Source organism: Stomoxys calcitrans, chromosome 5 (assembly GCF_963082655.1).
Source record: "Stomoxys calcitrans chromosome 5, idStoCalc2.1, whole genome shotgun sequence".
NCBI lineage: Eukaryota > Metazoa > Arthropoda > Insecta > Diptera > Muscidae > Stomoxys > Stomoxys calcitrans.
The window spans coordinates 143,874,208-143,895,814 of NC_081556.1; the positions used below are offsets into that span (position 1 = coordinate 143,874,208).

The following is a 21,607-nucleotide window of genomic DNA, read 5'->3' on the forward strand; positions in this document are numbered from 1 at the left end:
TGCAGTAAGGGGTTTAAATAAAACGTATTCGAGATTAGCAAACGCATTTGATATGCAACTTTGAGGCCAATGGCAATATGGGGTTCAAATAAATGATATTTGAGAGTAGAGATGCTGATATATTTTCAGGGCCAAGTGTTTGAGGGACAACCTCACTCCCCAAAACACCCCTAAATCGGACATATTTACCGACCATGTCAATGTGGGGCTCCAATTAAAAGTATTGGGGAGAAGAGCACGAAATTGATACCCATTTTCGGGACAATCTTTCTGGGGGTCAACTCCTTCCCAAAAACACCCCACAAACAGCAATTATTTATTGACCATCGTAGTATGGGGCTCAAGTAAAGGTATTTTGAAGTATAATACGAATCTAATGGCCAAATGTGGGACCATGTATTTGGGGCACCGTCCCTTTCCCAAGAGTACAAATTTACCCACCAAATGAAAGGTATTTGGGATTAGAAAACAAATATGATAATGAATTTTACGGCCAAGTGATTAGGGTACGCTTCATCCTATAAACTTCCCTCTAACCAATGGCAATATGGGGTTAAAATAAATGGTATTTGAGAGAAAACCATGATGCGGATATTTTCTTCAAGGCCAAGTGTTTGGGGATCAACTCACCCCGAAAACACCCATTAATCGGACATAAATATTTACGGGTCAAGGTAATATGGGACTCAAATGAAAGGTATTTGGGTAGTAGATCACGAAATTCGTACCCACTTGCGGGACCACGTTACTGGGGGTGCACACCACCCCTTAAACCCACCAACCGCCTCGGTGGGAGCCTTCTTACTCCAGTAATTCCCATGAGAATATCGGGCTCAAATTAAGTCTCTTAAGAATCGAGTACATCTAACCTCCAAACTCAAATGAACCCAAACCCGTTGAGCGAATTCATAAATCAGTAAAGGGACTCAGATAAAGACATTTAAATTGTTTAACTGTTAGCCAAGCGATATACATACAAATACTATTTTCGTAGCATTTTGTTCCATATAAAGTAAAAGGAGGCGCAGCGGAGCGGGTCTGGTTTAGCTAGTTCCAATATAAAAATGCAAAGTTTTACTATTTCTTTTCAGTTTTGTTTATTATTATTAAATAACAATCGAACACACGCAAGCAATCCATGGTACACCCAAACGAAATACCTAGAGAAAATCATTGATATCAAAAACCTAAGACAGAACGATTTTACTCTCGTATATATGATCAGGATCATATTTGGCTTTCAATTCCTCCCAATCCTCCTGGTAGTTGGCTCGTACATGTTTGATAAACTTGTCAGCTTTTTTCTTCTGTGACTCAGTGCATTTATTGCATTCACTTTGAAGTGTATTGGGCAGTTGCTTTTTCAGTTCACGAGCTTCGGGTGGACAACTGCCTTTGTCAAGCAGACAATTAATATAATTTTTTATTAGACGTTTAGAGGCCAGAATTTCGTCGATATTTACGTTTTCAAATCTGTTTTCTTCATCAGCCCATACGGTCCCAATCATGGCGGCGGCCACTGTAAGAGTTAGTAGCCCCAATAGTTTCATTGTGACTAAGTTTGGCTGTAAAAGAGAGAGAGAGAGAGAGGCAACAAGAATTCTGCTTTAGAGAAAACGAAATAAGTAAAGGATGCAATTGGAGCTCCTTGAGGTGCTCTGATATGTTTCTTATGGTCGTCGCCATATCAAAAACAAAATGGTATGTAGGCCTAAAATTTGGCTGGCAAGAGCCATAACATAAATAGGGTTTAATAAGTTTCCAAGTCGAAAGCATTTTACACTTGCAAAATTTTGCATAAAGGCTGGTACTAAGTTCTTTTTCACGGTTGAAAACTCATGTTTATCGCGATTACTTTTTTGAAGTAGTACAAAAATCTCAACAATAATACTTTTATTAACCCATTAACGACAAATGGGTAGAAAATAAATACTCAAGAATATAGCTGTCTTAGAAAAATTCTAGCTCGAGTTAAGAAAGAGATATATTGATGAAATTTTGTTTAGCGTAAATTAGGCAAATGAACCTTGTTAAAAAAATCCCCCCTTACAAGGTCATGTTTTAGGGAAAACTTGGCTTGCCGTAAATTTTTTATATCCCAAACAAGTAAAAAGGCGTTAAATTCGGCCGGGCCGAACTTTGGATACCCATTACCTAGGGTATACATGTAAAGCACCTTTCATCATAATCCGGTAAAAAAATTTATAATTTATGCCCCCATAGCAGCTTTATCGAAATATGGTCCGATTTGGACCAAATTCGACACAGATATTGAGTGGTCTAATAAGTACAAGTTATTGTTAAATTTTGTAGATTAAAATATTGGTCTTTTTGGTAGCCATATTCAAATATAGACCGATCTGAAACATATACGACACGGATTTCGAAAAGCCTAAGATAAGTCACTGCGTCAAATTTCATCGAGATCGGATTATAAATGTGGTTTTTATGGGGCCAAGACTTTAAATCGAGAGATCGGTCTATATGGCAGCTATATCCAAATCTGAACCGATCTGGGCAAAATTGCAGAAGGACATTAAATGGCCTAACACAACTCACTGTCCCAAATGTCAGCGAAATCTGACAATAAATGCGACTTTTATGGGCCCAAAACCTTAAATCTAGAGATCGGTCTATATGGCAGCTATATCTAAATCTGGACCGATCTGGGACAAATTGAAGAAGGGTTTCGGGGGCCTAACATAACTCACTGTCCCAAATTTCAGCGAAATCGGACAATAAATGCGACTTTTATTGCCCCCAAACCTTAAATCGAGAGACCGGTCGGTATGGCAGCTATATCCAAATCTGAACCGATCTGGGCCAAATTGCAGAAAGTTATCGAGGGGCCTAACACAACTCACTGTCCCAATTTTCGGCGACTTCGGACAATAAATGCGCCTTTTATGGGCCCAAGAACTTAAATCGATATATTGGTCTATATGGCAGCTATATCCGAATCCGAACCGATCTGGGCAAAATTGCAGAAAGTTGTCGAAGAGCCTAAGCAATTCACTGTCCCAATTTTCATCGAAATCGGACAATAAATGCGCCTTTTATGGCCCCAAAACCTTTAATCGAGGTATCGGTCTATATGGCAGCTATATATCTGAACCGATCTGGGCCAAATTGAAGAAGGATATCGACTGGAGTAACACAACTCACTGTCCCAAGTTTGGGCGACATCGGACCATAAATGCGACTTTTATGACCCTAAGACATTAAATCAAGCGATCGGTGAATATGGCAGCTATATCCAAATCTGAACCGTTCTGGGCAAAATTGCAGAGAGTTGTCGAAGAGCCTAACGCAACTCAGTGTCCCAAATTTCGGCGAATACGGACAATAAATGCCCCATTTTATGGGTTCAAAATCTCAAATCGAGAGATTGGTCTATATGGCAGCTATATCCAAATCTGGACCAATCTTAGCCAAATCGAGGAAGAATATTAAAGGGCCTAACACAACCCACTGTCCCAAATTTCGGCGACATCGGACAATAAATGCACCTTTTAAGGACCCAAGACCTTAAATCGAGAGATCTGTCTATATGGCAGCTATATCCGAATTCGAACCGATCTGTACCATATTGCAGAAAGATGTCGTAGGGCCTAACATAACTCACTTAAATCGAGAGATCTATATGGCAGCTATATCCAAATCTGAACCGATATGGGCCAAATTGAAAGAGGACTGACGACTGAATTTTTCAGTCCATTTGAATAAGAATTACGCCTTGTAGGGGCTCAAGAAGCAAAATCGGGAGATCGGTTTATAGGGGAGCTGTATCAAGCTATAGATAGATTCCACCATATTGGACACGTATGTTGAAGGTGATGAGAAATGCAGTTGTACAAAATTTCAACCAAATAGGATAAGAATTGCGCCCCCATGAAGCTCAAGAAGTCAAGATCCCAGATCCGTTTATATGGCAGCTATATCAGGTTATGCACCGATTTACACCATACTTAACACAGTTGTTGGAAGTCATAACAAAACACCATATTCAAAATTTCAGTCAAATCGGACGAGAATTGCGACCTCTAGAAGGTCAAGAAGTCAAGACCCAAGATCGATTTAGCCCATTTACAATCCCAACCGAACTATTCTAATAAAAAGTATATGTGGAAAATTTCAAGGGGCTAGCTTTACTCCTTCGAAAGTAAGCGTGCTTTCGACAGACAGACGGATAGATGGACGGACAGACGTATGGACGGACAGACGGATAGACGGACATGGCTAGATCGACTTAAAATTTGATGACGATCAATAACATATATACTTTATGGGGTCTTAGACGCATATGTCGAGGTGTTACAAACAGAATGACGAATTTGGTATACCCCCATCCTATGGTGGAGCGTATAAAAATAACTACGTCAATATAAATGCTCTAAATTATGAATATATAAAATTTCATCAAAATTCGACAAGGGAGTCGAGTGTCCGGCATTAATGGGTTAAATTGTTTCATAAATTATGAGGGAATGTCCTACTAAATAAAATCTGCAAGTTTTTTGTTTCAAAATCTTTTATCTAAGAAAAAGTAATCACGAAAAAATCACACGAAATATAAATCAAAGATTTGAACTGTCGTCCATTACTAATAATTTGAATACTATTGGGAAGATTATTCCAGATACGTATAGCATTAACAAAGAACTGTTGTTCAGATACACGATATTGATGACGTATTTGTATTACTTGTTTACCTCTTGTAGAGTTGGCAAAACGCAATACAGAAGCCAGATATGACGGCTCATTTGTATAAATAATCTTGTGGATCATTTGCAACAAGCGTTTCTTAAGGAACGAGTTAACTAAGACACCATATACTTGTCTGGCAAAGTCAGATACCCGGTCTCTTCTACGTAAACCTCTCAATAATATAATAATATCGGCAGAATAAGTGTCCTAGCCAAAAGCATTCTTATTGACAAAGGGATGTACTGTCGACTCATATATAAGTTTCATAAAACGCCATAGGTCCTGCCCACTGTCGTACTGACATGATTCTTCCATGAAAGTCTATCATCAAACTCCAACCCAAGGTTTCTTGCAGATGAAACAATATCAATTGGGGCTTCACAGCAATTGCCTCATCAAGATTGGGCGGCATTGTCACCCGATTCCTACCAATCGCAAGGCACTTTGACTTTGTTGGATTTAAAAGTAGTCCGTTGGCGTTTGCCCATGTGTTTATCCTATCCAAGTCATTATTAAGGCGAAGTACGCCATTGATTAGCCCCTCCGGCTAAGAGCTCATATACAGCTGTACATCGTCGGCATACATATGAATAGCACAGTTCTGCAACTGCCCAGGAAGGTCATTGCTATATAAGGAAAAAAGGAGTGGACCCTGTGGAACACCGCTTGAGACTGGAAATTAACTAGAACTCCGGCTATCAACACATACCGATTAGCTTCTATTCGAAAGATAGGAAAATATAAGATGCGTTGTTCTTTCAGAAAATTGAAATAAATGTTTCAGTTTAAGGCAAATTATATTGGTATCAACGGAATCAAATGCCTTCGAATGATCTAAAAGAACAAGAAATGTAACTTTATTGCTGTCAATATTACTCTTTACATCTTCAAATACTTTGAAAAGTGCTGTAGTGTAACTTAGAGGTGGGCATTTTAGTTCCTTTTAGTGATCGCTCCTTTTAGTTCTGTTCCACAAAAGGCACTAGTTCCTTTTCTTAGCTCCTTAGCTCATTTTCCATTTGCGACCCCCTTTTCTGATTACTTTATACAAAACAAAAAAAGAGCTTTGAATTTTGTTTTGAACTTTGAAATGAGTGTTTTTAATTGTACATGTAGTATCTGGAATTGAATTTAAAATTTATTTTTTGCATATTGTTTTAAAAAATTATTAAGTCTTGATGCTGAAAAAAACACGAATCAAAGCGCGTCAAATAAAAAAAAAATATTATAGATGCCACCACTTTTCTATATATGTGCCGCAACATTCATTTAATGTGGTAGCCACAAATAAATTATTTTCCTTTCACCTAAATCACAACGTACACATTTATTGTCCAATAAAGAAGTTGACGCTTTGATTTAGTTGTTGTATGAAGCTGAAAAATATGGCATGTTAATCAGCTGGTCTACAAATTGACAAAAGGGAGCAAAAGAAAAACAAAAACAAGTAAAAGCGTGCTAAGTTCGGCCGGGCCGAATCTTATATACCCTCCACCATGGATCGCATTTGTCGAGTTCTTTTCCCGGCATCTCTTCTTAGACAAAAAAAAAATATATAAGAAAAGATTTGCTCTGCTATTAAAGCGATATCAAGATATGGTCCGGTTTGGACCACAATAAAATTATAAGTTGGAGACCTGTGTAAAATGTCAGCCAATTCGAATAAGAATTGCAACCTTTGGGGGCTTAAGAAGTAAAATAGAGAGATCAATTTACATGGGAGCTGTATCAGGCTATAGACCGATTCAGACCATAATATACACGTATGTTGATGGTCAAGAGAGGATCCGTCGTACAAAATTTCAGGCAAATCGGATAATAATTGCGACCTCTAGAGGCTCAAGAAGTCAAGATGCCAGATCGGTTTATATGGCAGCTATTGTATATCAGATTATGAACCGATTTGAACCTTATTTGACACAGTTGTTGAAAGTAAAAATAAAATACGTCATGCTAAATTTCAGCCACATCGGATAGGAACTGCGCCCTGTAGGAGCTCAAGAAGTCAAGTCCTCAGATCTGTTTATATGACAGCTATATCAGGTTATGAACCGATTTGAACCATACTTGGCACAGTTGTTGGATATCATAACAAAACACGCCGTGCAAATTTCATTCCAATCGGATAAGAATTGCGCCCTCTAGAGGCTCAAGAAGTCAAGACTCAAGATCGGTTTATATGGTAGCTATATCTGGTTATGAATCAATTTGAACCATACTTGGCACATTTATTGGATGTCATAACAAAACACGACGTGCAAATTTCATTCCAATCGGATAAGTATTGCGCACTCTAGAGGCTCAAGAAGTCAAGACTCAAGATCGGTTTATATGGCAGCTATATCTGGTTATGAACCAATTTGAACCATACTTGGCACATTTGTTGGATGTCATAACAAAACACATCGTGCAAAATTTAGTTCCAATCGGATAAGAATTGCGCCTTCTAGAAGCTCAAGGAGTCAAGACCCAAGATCGGTTTATATGGCAGCTATATCAGGTTATGGACCGATTTGAACCATACTTGGCACAGTTGTTGGATATCATTACAAAACACGTCGTGCAAAATGTCATTCCAATCGGATAAGAATTGAGCCTTCTAGAAGCTCAAGAAGTCAAGACCCAAGATCGGTTTATATGGCAGCTTTATCAAAACATGGACCGATATGGCCCATTTACAATACCAACCAATACCAATACCAATCATTCCTATCGGATAAGAATTGCGCCTTCTAGAAGCTCAAGAAGTCAAGACCCAAGATCGGTTTATATGGCAGCTATATCAAAACATGGCCCGACAGACAGACGGACGGACATGGCTAGTTCGACTTAAAATGTCACGACGATCAAGAATATATATACTTTATGGAGTCTCAGACGCATATTTCGAGGAGTTACAAACAGAATGACAAAATTAGCATACCCCCATCCTATGGTGGAGAGTATAAAAAATCGGTTCAGATTTAGATATAGCTCCCATATATATGTATCGCCTGATTTGCACATTAATGGCTGTAGCATCTACAATTTTCAACTGATCTCCATAAAATTTAACACGGATTGTTTTATTACAAATCTGCGAGATTTCACCAAAAGCGCTTCAAATTTAGATATAGCACCCATCTATATATGAATCGCCCGATTTCCACTTTAATTGACATTGTAATTACAACTTTCAACCGATCTGCACACAATTTGGCACGGATTGTTTTATTACCAATCTTAACCTATCTACAAGATTTTATCAAAATCGGTTCAGATTTAGATATCTGAATCGATCTGCACAAAATTTGGCATGGATTGTTTTGTTACTGATCCGAATATATCTGCGAGATTTCATCAAAAGCGGTTCAGATTTAGATATAGCTCCCATCGCCCGAATTCCACTTTTTGCCATAGAAAATACAACTTTCAACTGATCTGCACACAATTTGGCACAGATTGTTTTACTACCGATCTTAACTTATCTGCAAGATTTCATCAAAATCAGTTCAGGTTTGGATATAGGTCCCGTATAGATGTATTGCCCGATTTGCACAGTCGGTTTAGATTTAAATATAGCTCTCATATACATAAATCTAATTTATAATTGTAGGGTAGGTGTGGGGTATTATATAGTCGGCTCTGCCCGATTGTTGCCTTTCTTTACTGGTTTGTATTATCCCAACGAGCAACTTGGCCTCAACATAAGATTTGCTGAGTGCTTTTTTTTTGCTTGCAATCAATTGGGACACACTTCAGATCCAAATTCGAAGATTTTGCCGACTTTTTTACTGATCTTTTAGGGCAAAATTTGTTTTGCATTCTACGTTCACTTTACTATCCAGTAAACCAACGATGGTAATGATATTACCAATAATCATTAAAAACATGTTAAAACTCCTCATTGAAGTACATACTGAGGCTTAGATGCACTTCAACTTCACATAGACCAAGGCGTGGTACGGGTATCTACATTGTGAAATAGCGGTTTAACGTTTTGCTTAAATTAGTAATTCTTAAATTTGCTTAAATCAGTAATTCTTATTTTTTGCAACTGTGTATATTTTTCATTTTATAGCAAACTAATGCAGGATTTTTGTTTATATAGGCTTTTTTATTCAGTTACAACACTTAATTTGAAATTTCTCATATTTTGTTTTATTCCTTTTCCGAATATTTTTTTCAAATAATTTTTTTTTTTTTGGAAATATTCAAATATTTTATTTTGAACTCCGAACACTCTGGAATGCGTTTGTCCTTTAAATTGAATTCAATTTAAACCAGTTTTTGACAATAATCTTATTCAAAAACAGAATCGGAAAAGAAAAGAAATGCGTATCACACTCACGTTTTAATATTGAATTGATTGTTATAGAAAGTCGACTGCATTCACTTGCAGACTCTAGGCCCCCTTTTATATTATCTAAGAAGTACACTCAAATCCAGTTACCAAAACAAGATGTCTTTCGCTTGAAAATAATTACAAATTATCTGTCTTATATCTTGTTGAGTGTTTTAATTTGCATTTATCTACAGCCTAATTAAAGAAATCAAATTTAATTGTTTGTACTTTTCGAGCAAACTGGATTTTCCTTTTAAAGCCACAGAAGGTTCTTAGACTCAGTATTAGTTATATTAAAAAAAATCTAAAATAAGAGTGCATCAAACTTTCCAAATCAAGTTTCAATATGACGAAACATTTTAATTAAGTTAATAATAAATTTAAAATATGAATAATATAGCCAGCGGAACGAAAATTTAATCATTGTGCACACATATTCTTTTTTGTTATATAATTAGACTAGCCGAACCGGGCCCGCTCCGCTGCGCCTTGTTTAACTCTCTAATATCTTTTTAGGGTGGGGACACTTCGCCCTAAATGCAGATATCGAATTCGTGCCATCGTGGCCTATGACGCTGAACGCGCTCGAATCCTGACGAGAACATCGGACAAAGCGGTGTTTATCCCCTCCTAATGTTGGTGACATTTGCGAGGTACAATTGCCCATGCATGGTCATTAAAAAAATTTTCCCCAAAGAGGTGGTGATATCAGATTCGTACTTTATTCCCAACGGAAATGAAGTTCAGTTTAGGGAGTGCTTTAGGGCATACCCCAAAACACTTGACACCAAAATTGGATATCAAATTTGCTTTCTACTCTCAAATATTGGGTTGCCAAAAAAGTAATTGCGGATTTTTTAACAGAAAGTAAATGCATTTTTAATAAAACTTAAAATGAACTTTAATCAAATATATATAAATGCCATTTTGTTCGATAACCTTTTGCCATCTTCCTGGCAAATTTAGTATTCCACGCTCATAGAACTTCTGGCCTTTATCTGCAAAAAACTGAACCAAGTGCGATTTTATAGCCTCATCATTGCCGAAAGTTTTACCATTTAAGGAGTTCTGCAAAGATCGAAATAAATGGTAGTCTGATGGTGCAAGGTCAGGGCTATATGATGCATGCATCAAAAGTTCCCAGCCAAGCTCACTCAGTTTTTGGCGAGTGACCAAAGATGTGTGCGGTCTAGCGTTGTCCTGGTGGAATATGACACCTTTACGATTGACCAATTCTGGTCGCTTCTCCTTGATGGCTGTATTCAATTTGTCCAATTGTTGACAGCAAACATCCGAATTAATCGTTTGTTTCCTTGGAAGCAGCTCAAAATATACCATACCCTTCCAATCCCACCAAACAGACAGCATAACCTTCTTTTGGTGGATATCAGCCTTTGAAGTGGTTTGAGCTGGTTCACCATGCTTGGACTATGATCGTTTTCGACTAACGTTGTTGTAAACAATCCATTTTTCATCTCCAGTTATGATTCGTTTTAAAAACGGATCGAATTCATTGCGTTTAAGGTGCATATCACAAGCGTTGATTCGGTTTGTTAAATGAATTTCTTTCAATACATGTGGTACCCATATTAAAATTGACGCCAAACAATCAAATGTAAACAAAATTTCGCGCACTTTTTTTCTAAAGCGAGCTAAAAGTAACAGCTGATAACTGACAGAAGAAAGAATGCAATTACAGAGTCACAAGCCGTTGAAAAAATTTGTCAACGCCGACTATATTACTACTATATTACCGACAATTACTTTTTGGGCAACCCAAGGCCTTTCATTTGAGTCCCATTTTGTCGTAATGGGTCAAATAACCCATTTGACGTACTTGGACCCAAAGTTTAATACCGTATTCGTTTTCTGGGCTCCAGTCTCATTTGATACCCTGATTGTGCCCACAGGACCACTTTCGGATATGGGTGGCGTTTTTGGGGTATCTAAAAATTATATAACCTATATTTCCTTCCAGACAAATGTACACAACCCATGAAAATTTTAAGAAAATTCTTTCAGCCAAGTATCATATAGTCATAATGGTTCTAATGGCCTTTTTGAGGGGTGGCGTGACCCCCTATACTTCGATCTGATTTTGTATGCCAGATTCGAAATCTACTCCCGAATACCTTTCATTCGAGCCCCATATTGAAATGAACGTCCAATATGCCTGTTTGGGGGAGTTTTGGGGTTGGGGCGGCCCGATGGGTACTTAGACTCAAATTTGAATACCATATTCGTATTCTACTCTCCAATACCTTTCATTTGATACCTATATTTTCCAGATCGATCCACCGAAAAATTATATAGCCTATGTTTGCTTCCAGACCAACCTACACATTATGCGAAAATTTCGAGAAAATCGGTTCAGTCGTTTTTCACTTTATACGGAACAAACGAGCCGAGACCCATATAGCCGTGATTGGCTAAAGTGCCCATTTTGGGCGTTTTTGTGATGTTGGGGTGACCCCCAATACTTCGACATGAATTTGTATGTCAGATTCATTATCTACTTCCGTATACTTTTCATTTGATACCCATATTGCCCATATCGGTCCACTTTAGATTTTGGGTGGTGTTTTTGAGGTAACGGTGGAGGGTCCGCCCCCTTCCGTTATCAATAAATTATAAAGCCTATTTCTACTTCCTGACCATATTCGTAATCTACTCCCGAATACCTTTCATTTGAGTCCCATATTGTCATGATCGTCAAATAAACCTATTTTAAGGGATTTTAGGGCTGATGCGGCCCCCCAGGTACTTAGACCCAACATTTATTATGAAATTCGTGCTCTACTCTTAAATACCTTTCATTTGAATCCCATATTGTTCCGATCAGTCCACTTTTATTTTTGGGTATTACTTTTGGGGTAAGGGGAGGGTCCTCCCCCCCTCCCGATATCAAAAAATTATATAGCCTATGTTTCCTTCCGGACCAACCTAAACAATCTGTGAAAATTTTAAGGAAATCGGTTCAGCCGTTTTTGAGTCTTTACGGAACAAACAAACAATCTGTGAAAAGTTCAAGGAAATCGGTTCAGCCGTTTTTGAGTCTGTATGGAACAAACAAACAAACCGACAAACAAACACAAATTGAATTTTATATATAAGATTTTCATTGTCTCAAGTAATAACTACTAACCATTTTGCGCCATCCAAGGTTTGAGGTCTCTACGGACATTTTACTAAAAAATGTAAATTTTGCAAACATCTTTCCCCAGTGTGGGATTTTGGATGTTTTCATCAAGAAATGTGGGCAAAATTTTTACAAATTTTTTAAAAGGATATTCTTCTACAAATATTCCTGGAAATTCGAACGATATCTTTAGTAGTTTTGGTTTTGTGATATTTTCAATTTGAATTTTATTTTTCCGGAATTGTTTATTTGGTTGTTCACTGTCACAACTGAGAAGAGTCATGTAGCCTTGATGTAATTGAATGTGATTAAAATACCAATGTTAATATTCCATGGTTATATATTTACGACCTTATTCACAAAACTTAAGCATTATTTGACAGTTCTATAAAGGACATCTTTCCAATAAACCTATTTCAAACCTACATTAAGTTTTGTGAATAAGGCCGTCAGATTTGTGGTTTTTACATTTCATAACAAACATTTTTAAACAGCAGTAGCAGCAAATTATGCTCAAGCAAATTAAAGTAACTCCTCCTGGCCCATGATTTGGTTTGGTGTTTTCAATTTTGTGAATGATTTGCTTCGTATCTCTTCTCGTATTTATGTTCAGGATCATATTTCTCAATCAATTCCTTCCACTCGTCTTTCTTATTTTCACGAATAAACTTGATAACCTTATCGGCGGTCTTCTTTTGAACATCGCTACATTTGCTGCACTCAGTTTGAAGGGCATCGGGTAGATCCTTTTTCAATTCACGCACATCAGGGGTACAGCTACCTTTGTCCACCAGACAATTGTGATAATTCTTGAAGAGACGTTCAGAGTTGAGGATTTCATCGATATTAATGTTGTCATATTTGGTGGTATATTTCTCTTCAGCCGATACATTCACCACCAAGGCGATGGTAACTATCGCAGCAAGCCAGAAAAGTTTCATTATGAAGGTGTGTGGCTGAAGGAAAAAATGGAATATTTCTCATAAATGTTATGTTGTAAATTAAACACTTGTTCTATATCGCTGGCTTGATATCGCTTGTTGATAAAGCGTAAATAATCAAGAGACATTGATTTCAAGGTTTTGAAATCTTGATGTTCCTTTAAGGGTTTTTAGCTAACTTATTTAATTTTTTTTGTAATTTTAGTCAAACTTCAAACTTCTTCAAAACTCTTCCCTATATAATCCTCATTTCACTTTTGACCAATACCACTTCCTCAGATTTCTTATTTTTTTATAACAATAAAAAAAACATTCACACTCACGTTTTGATATTTAATTGATTGTTGTACACAATCGACTGAATTATTTTTTGAGACTCAAGCTTCTTTTTATATAATTTAAGCGCCTACAACAAATAAACCCCTATCCTAATTTATAATCTTCAGTTGTACGATAAAACAAAAATTAAATTAAAGCATTACTTCTACATTTATTCACATTTCCCTTTTTAAGACATAACGAAAACATTAGACCATATCGATTTTGTGACAAACAAAAAAAAAATGTGGTGTATGTAAAATTCTTCTCTTACTCAAATGCAATCATTAACGTTATGAAGAATAGTTAATGGTTCTTGGCCACACTTGTGAAGGGTGATCTTTCTTGATAAGATATCTGTGAGTAAAAAGGCCATGGCCAATTTTCATAATAACTAGCTGGACCGGGCCCGCTCCGCTGCGCCTTCTTTTACTTTATATGGAGCAAAATTTTCCTTGGAATATTTATTTTCAACAATTAAAGAGCTTTTAGTTAAATACCATGCTACGAAAATAGTATATCGCTTGACAAACAGTTTAACAATAAAAGGGCCTTCTTCTCAATACCATCTTTATTGCTCTACAAACTTAAGTTTGGATGTAAGGTGTACTCCATTCTTAGAATACTTTATTTCAGCCCGATATTCTCATGATGTCTGATTTAGGGGTGTTTTCGGGGTTGACACTTGGCCCTGAAAAAATATCAGTATCGTGCTATTCTCTCAAACCCCATATTGCCATAGGTTTAAGGGGAGTTTACACGATGAGGCGTCCCCCAAACACATGGAATTAAAATTGGTTATCAAAATCGTTTTCTAATCTCAAATACCTTTCATTTGCGCCACATATTGGCATGAGCGAAATGCCCTGTATTTGGATATCAAATTCGTATTCTACTCCCAAATACCATTATTTGAGCCCCATATTGGGATGGTAAGTAAAAAATTGCTCTTTGTGGGGTATTTAGGGAAAGGGGTAGACCCCCAGAAAATGGGTATCAATTGTTGTTCTGCCCCCTCAATACCTTTCATTTAAGCTCCACCCTGACATGGTCGGTAAATATGCCCGATTTAGGGGTGTTTTGGGGATTGGGGTGGTCCCCCAAACACTAAGCCCAGAAAATATATCAGCAACGAGCTCTATTCTCATATATCATTTATTTGAACCCCATATTGTCATTGGCCTCATATCAAATTACTTTTTTAATCTAATTAAAACTCCTTAATGCAAAAGTCAGCAAATATGTCCGGTTTGGGGTATTGGCTCTAAAAACTATAAATATTTAGTTCCACTCTCTTTAAGACCCAAATTGTCTTAGTGAACAAATACGTCCTATTTGGGGGTTGTTATGGTGGTGGGACGTCCCATAGACAGTTGGTCCCTAGTAATGATATCAGATTCGTGGTCTACTTCCAAATATCTTTAATTTGAGCCCCATATTCACATAGTCGTTAAACATGACCAGCCTGGGGTGGTGTTTTGGGGGATGGGCGGCCACTCAGTCAGTTGGCCTTGAAAATATATAACGGATTCATGTTCTACTCTAAAAACCCTCATATTTGAGCCTCATATTGCAATAGTCAGCAAATACTTCCTATTTCGGTGCTGTTGTGGGGGTGGGATGGCCCCATAAACACTTTTCCCGAATATTGATATCAGATTCGTGTTTTACTCCCAAAGACCTTTCATTTGAGCGCCATATTGCTATGGTCGTAAATTTGTCCCATTTGGGGGATGGTTTTAGGGAGAGGCGGCACCTAAACACTTGGTCCCATATTTGTATATCAGATTCGTATTCTACACTCAAATACCTTTTATTTGAGTCCCATATTCTCATGGTTAGTAAATAAGTCCTCTTTGGGGGGTGTTTTGGGGAAGGGGTAGATCCCCAGAAACTTGGTCCCAAATTTGCATATCAGAGTCATATTCTACTTGCAAATACCTTTCATTTGAGTCCCATATTGCCATGGTCGGTAAATATGTCCGATTTTAAGAATGGGATGGTCCCCCAAACACTTGGTCCGACAATTGGATATCAAATACGTTTTCTTATCCTAAATACCTTTCATTTGAGTCCCATATTGTCGTGATTGGTCTAAATATATGTTTAGTAGGTTTTAGGATGGGGCGGCCCCCCTAGGTACCCCTTTCGAAATTTGGATACCAAAAAAAAAATTTTTTATGGATACTATATGAGAGCATACAAAATTTCGCTAGAATCGCACTAGCCATCTCGAGATCTGGCGTTTCTGAAAATTAGGGTAAGGGGGAGATCTATTTTGATCAGTTAACCTTTGAAAGAGTGGGCAACGCGTAAAGATATCATCTTGAGAGTAAAATTTAATGTTTGTCTAAGTCGTCTTATTCACAAAGGAGGAACAGAAGTAAGGGCCCACGTTGAGTTAGCAGAATTGATTCTAAAAGCGGCAATAGTTAGTAGTATCCCCGTGTTTAGGTTAGGTTTAAGTTGCAGTCTGGCATCAGACTTACTAAGACGTTTTTTGTCAGCATGACGGACACAATCACTGAGTTGTGTGTTCTAGCCAAAGACCGCAAAGCAGTAGACCTCTTCAAATCTAGATGAGACCACATAGTTTTAGAATGCTCACAGCCTCCCTCTTTATGACCATCTATCATTCGTTGTCCTTCGGGCCTGGTCCTGAAAACTTAGCTTACATGTCGCTAGAGGCACAGATTCCAGTATCCCTGGAATGTGTAAGAATTCCCTGGGATATCTCTGTGTCCCTGCACCCAGGACAGGTGAATTTTGAACTGTTCAGCCATCTCGTTGAGAGATCTCCGACAGTCGAGGGCGATTTTTGTGTTCAGAAATACGTTCTCCAGGGATTTAATGGCTGTCTGAGAAGATATTTATGCCAATCGTTGTTATGACATTATATCTTAGCCATTCCAGGGTTCCAGGTTAAGGGAGCTTTCCCATTGGTCATGTGGTAGCTACGGACACTGTGTTATCCTTGTGGCAATATCCGATGTTCCAGGCAGTGTGGCAGTTTATCTGTCAAAAAATAAAACCAATACGCTCTATGTTGTAAGTTTCCAAAGTAACAAAACAAAATACAGGTAAACATACGAGACCAGTTTATATATCGGCAAATTTTCAAAAAATAATGCATTACCGGTGAGGGTTTGATGACGTTTCAGCTTTTGTTTTTTTTGTAGTTTTTTGGCTTTTTAATTGGCTTTGCGAAATGCAAAGCTAATTTCCAAGACTTGTATCCATTAAAAGTTTTGAATTTATACGCATTTGCCATATGTATGCAAATTCTCTGAGCATTGAAACATAAAAATTTTGAAAACGCAAATGGATTGATAATTCATAATAAAGAATTTGAGGAGAATCAAATGTACCATTATCACCAGTTATACAAGCCATAGAATATACATATATGCGTTATTTGTATTTATGCTACACTCATAGAAATTTGTAAGTAAAAACAGCACGAGGCACTGCTGCCGCCGGCACAGTCTTGGATTGACGGAACGCTAGTAGTGCCATCTGGAAGATCATGTTACACGGGTGTCTACATTGAGAACCCAAGGACTGAGATCTGTTTTAGACTGCCTGACCATAATACGATCCTGCAGGCGGAGATCCGGGCGATTGCGGAATGCGTGAGGTGGTGTGGTCTTAACGCAATTGCAACAACATCTTTACCGACAGCAAAGATGTTGTTAATGCCATAAGGGCTTCAACAACCAGGATGGTAAGATCACGAACAGTCTTGGAATGTAAGAAGGAGATAAGCGCTTTCTCTGAGGATGGCACGATCCGCATCGTTTGGGTGCCGGACCATAGCGGAGTAAGGGGGAATGAGAAAGCGGACGATTTGGCAGTGAAGACCAGAGAACTGCCGTCAATAACCTAGGTCAACCCGAAGCTTTTCGGAACAGCGAAACTGTCAGCGAACTGTCAGTAAGACGGTGAAAATACTATGGGGAGAACCAGATAGTGAGAGGACGAGGCTATTACTGAAAGGAAGTACGAAGGAGATCAGTATAGCTTTCAATATCCTAACGGGACACAAAGGACTACGAGATCACTTATACAAAATCGGTGTGGCAAGTGTGGTGGAGAATGATGAGAAGTTGGAGAATTTTCTATGTCATTGCCCGGCTTTCGCGGCTAACAGTCCGGCACTAAGGTGGGGACACCATACCAGACATGAAGCAACTTAGGTGCGTGGTATGGAAACCATTAAGGATTTTATAAGTAGCACGGAATTATTTATTAAGATTTTCTTTTTTTAGATTACAACAAGTCGATTGCTGGCTTAGGTGTATGGGGGGGGATTAATATTCGCACCCTCTTGTCAACCTAACCTAACCTAAAGTATTTGGAAATATATCTGCAAAATAACCTGTATGGCAATGATATATGCCTACAGAAATAGCATACACTTGAAATCACTTCAAAGATCCCAAAATAAGGCTTTTAAGATTTTTTTTTAATTTATCGAGTTTATACCCTTCTTATCGCCGGTAAACCAATGTAATAGTAGAATATTCTATCCTTATATGGAGTATATAAACTGCAACTACCGACGTACATGTTTAAAGTCATACATAGTAATGGTCCTCGTTCGATACGGTTTGTTGTTAAACAAACAATAGCAAATACCAGAAGAAGTTCCAATTTAAGCAAACTTTTCTTCTGTAATAGCAGTAGTATGAATGGAAATACTTTCATTTTTAAAACTTTAAAAAATAAAATATTTGCGTAATTTATGGTATAAATAAATTAAAATTTGTTTAAAAAATTATTTACATTGCCTGGGTAATTGAGTTTAATTGTAAATCTTATAAAAGTAAAGCACTCGTAATTCGATGAGATTTGCTAAGAACTCCATTAAAATGCATTAAATATCAATGAAGTTGCATTACAGGTTTTTTTTGTAATATTTATGATTTTTAATTAATTTTATTTAACAATATTTATAAATAATACTTATAAAAAACCATAAATATTTCCGAGGATTCAATTGCAAACGAATCATCACAATGAAAAACGTTTGTATGGGTTGCCCAAAAAGTAATTGCGGATTTTTTAAAAGAAAGTAAATGCATTTTTAATAAAACTTAGAATGAACTTTAATCAAATATACTTTTTTACACTTTTTTTCTAAAGCAAGCTAAATGTAACAGCTGATAACTGACAGAAGAAAGAATGCAATTACAGAGTCACAAGCTGTGAAAAAAATTTGTCAACGCCGACTATATGAAAAATCCGCAATTACTTTTTGGGCAACCCAAGAGTAGAACGAAAAGTGTTTCGAATATTCAAAATAAATGTTGATATATTAGCCAAAATCAATCTGAATGACAAAAATGTAGACTATTCCTAACCATATAACTAGTGTTATGACGAAGTCTTACGAGTGTAACCTTTAATGAGCAGATCATTTCATGCCAGGGTTGCTACATTATTGAATATGCTAACTAGTCCTCTGAAAAGTTTGAATGCTTCCTGCCCTACCTATAGAAAAAAAGCTGATTCAACTCTTTGCACAAGTTCTGTGATAATTCATATTTTTAGAAAATTATTAATTAGATGTTAATTTTGGAAACCTGCTAATACGGTACCTGTTTATTTTTAGAATTGGTAATAACATTCTATTCTATCTTTTATTCATTTTGATATAATTTACCTAAGAAGGCAGAGAAGAAAACGAAACATTTTTAAAGAATTTAATCGATAAACTACATAAAAAATTGTTGAAAAAACAAGTCAAAAATTTTTACTTTGGAATCCTATATACTTAAATCATATTTTTAAGTGAGTAGTCTACTTAGTAGTTTACTTTCTTTTGTTAATTTTTTTATACCCCCTACCATAGGATGGGGGTATACTAATTTCGTCATTTTGTTTGTAACACCTCGAAATATGCGTCTGAGACCCCATCCGTCCGTCCGTCAGTCTGTCGAAAGCACGCTAACTTTCGAAGGAGTAAAGCTAGGCACTTGAAATTTTGCACAAATACTTTATATTAGTGTAGGTCGGTTGGGATTGTAAATGGGCCAAATCGGTCCATGTTTTGATATAGCTGCCATATAAACCGATCTTCGGTTTTGACTTCTTGAGCCACTTGAGGGCGCAACTCTTATCCGATTTGGATGAAATTTTGCACGTGGTGTTTTGGTATCACTTCCAACAACTGCGCAAAGTATGGTTCAAATCTCTCCATGTTTTTATATACAATAGCTGCCATATTAACCGATCTTCGGTTTTAACTTCTTGAAACTCAAGAGGGCGCAATTCTCGTCCGATTTGACTGAAACTTTGCACGTGGTGTTTTGGTATCACTTCCAATAACTGTGTTAAGTATGATTCAAATCGGTTTATAATCTGGTATAGCAGTCATATAAACCGATCTTGGGTCTTGACATCTTCAGTCTCTAGAGGGGGAAATTGTTATCCGATTTGACTGAAACTTTGCACGTGGTGTTTTGGTATCACTTCCAACAACTGTGTTAGGTATGATTCAAATCGGTTTATAATCTGGTATAGCTGTCATATAAACCGATCTGGGATCTTGACTTCTTGAGCCTAAAGAGAGCGCAATTCTCGTCCGATTTGACTGAAACTTCGCACGTGGTGGTTTGGTATCACTTCCAACAACTGTGTTAAGTATGATTCAAATCGGTTTATAATCTGTTATAGCTGTCATAAAAAACCGTTCTTGGATCTTGACTTCTTGAGCCAATAGAGCGCGCAATTCTCATCAGATTTGGCTGAGATTTTGTACAACGGCTTCTCTCATGACCTTCAACATACGTGTCCAATATGGCCTGAATCGATCAATAGCTTGATACAGCTCCTATATAAACCGATCTCCCGATTTTGCTTCTTGAGCCCCTATAAGGCGCAATTCTTATCCGAATGAACTGAAATATTACACAATGACTCCAATAGCATAACAGTTCTTATTCAACATTCTTTGTTTGCCTAAAAAGAGATACCGCGCATAGAATTCGATAAATGCGATCCATGGTGGAGGGTATATAAGATTCGGCCCGGCCGAACTTAGCACGCTCTTACTTGTTTATACCAACCACCAAGGGATGGGGTATTTTCATTTGTCATCCCGTTTGCAACACATCGAAATATACGTTTCCGACCTTATAAAGTAAATATATATATATTCTTGATCAGCGTAAAAATCTATGACGATCTGTCCATCCGTCTGTCTGATGAAATCACGCTACAATCTTTAAGAATAGAGCTATTGAGATGAAACTTTGCACAGATTCTTTTTTTTGTCCATAAGCGGGTTAAGTTCGAAGATGGTCTATATCGGACTATATCTTGATTTAGGGTCTTAAGCCTATAAAAGCCACATTTATTATCCGATTTTGCTGAAATTTGGGAGAGTGAGTTGAGTTAGGCCCTTCGATATCCTTCGTTAATTTGGCCCAGATCGGTCCAGATTTGGATATAGCTGCCATATAGATCGATCCTCCGATTTCGGTTCTTAGGCCCATAAAAGCCACATTTATTAACCGATTTTGCTGAAATTTGGGACAGTGAGTTGTGTTAGGCCCTTCGATATCCATCGTTAATTTGGCCCAGATAGGTTCAGATTTTTATCCGATTTTGCTGAAATTTGGGAGAGTGAATTCCGTTTGGCCACTCGATATCCTTCGTTAATTTGGCCCAGATTGGTTCAGATTTGGATATAGCTGCCATATAGACCGATCCTCCGATTTCGTTTCTTAGGCCCATAAAAGCCACATTTATTATCCGATTTTGCTGAAATTTGGGACAGTGAGTTGTGTCAGGCCCTTCAATATCCTTCGTTAATATGGCCCAGATCGGTTCAGATTTGGATAAAGCTGCCATACAGACCGATCCTCTGATTTCGGTTCTTAGGCCCATAAAAGCCACATTTATTATCCGATTTTGCTGAAATTTGGTACAGTGAGTTGTGTCAGGCCCTTCGATATCCTTCGTTAATTTGGCCCAGATCGGTTTAGATTTGGATATAGCTGCCATATAGACCGATCCTCCGATTTCGGTTCTTAGGCCCATAAAAGCCACATTTATTAACCGATTTTGCTGAAATATGGGACAGTGAGTTGTGTCAGGCCCTTCGATATCCTTTGTTAATTTGACCCAGATCCAGATCGGATCGGAAATGGATATTTCGATGTGTTGCAAACG

At 37.5% G+C, this 21,607-nt stretch overlaps 2 protein-coding genes across 3 annotated transcripts in view; both read right to left on the reverse strand.

The window, feature by feature from the left end:
• Positions 1-1,072: 1,072 nt before the first annotated feature.
• Positions 1,073-12,413, reverse strand: LOC106085415 (ejaculatory bulb-specific protein 3). The gene is made up of 2 exons (XM_013249651.2): positions 12,177-12,413; positions 1,073-1,565 (listed from the first exon to the last, which is right to left on the reverse strand). Exons 1-2 carry the CDS (start codon positions 12,276-12,278, stop codon positions 1,188-1,190), a joined length of 480 nt encoding a protein of 159 aa, XP_013105105.2. The 5' UTR covers positions 12,279-12,413; the 3' UTR covers positions 1,073-1,187.
• Positions 12,414-12,492: 79 nt separating this feature from the next.
• The window catches only part of LOC106085413 (ejaculatory bulb-specific protein 3-like), a 43,682-nt gene continuing 34,567 nt past the window's right edge, over positions 12,493-21,607 (reverse strand). The window contains 2 exon segments of one of the 2 annotated variants that reach the window (NM_001311219.1): positions 12,573-13,126; positions 13,435-13,471. In NM_001311219.1, the coding sequence (NP_001298148.1) occupies positions 12,734-13,111 (378 nt within the window). In that variant the 5' untranslated portion in view covers positions 13,112-13,126; positions 13,435-13,471 and the 3' untranslated portion in view covers positions 12,573-12,733. 2 annotated transcript variants of the gene reach the window in all.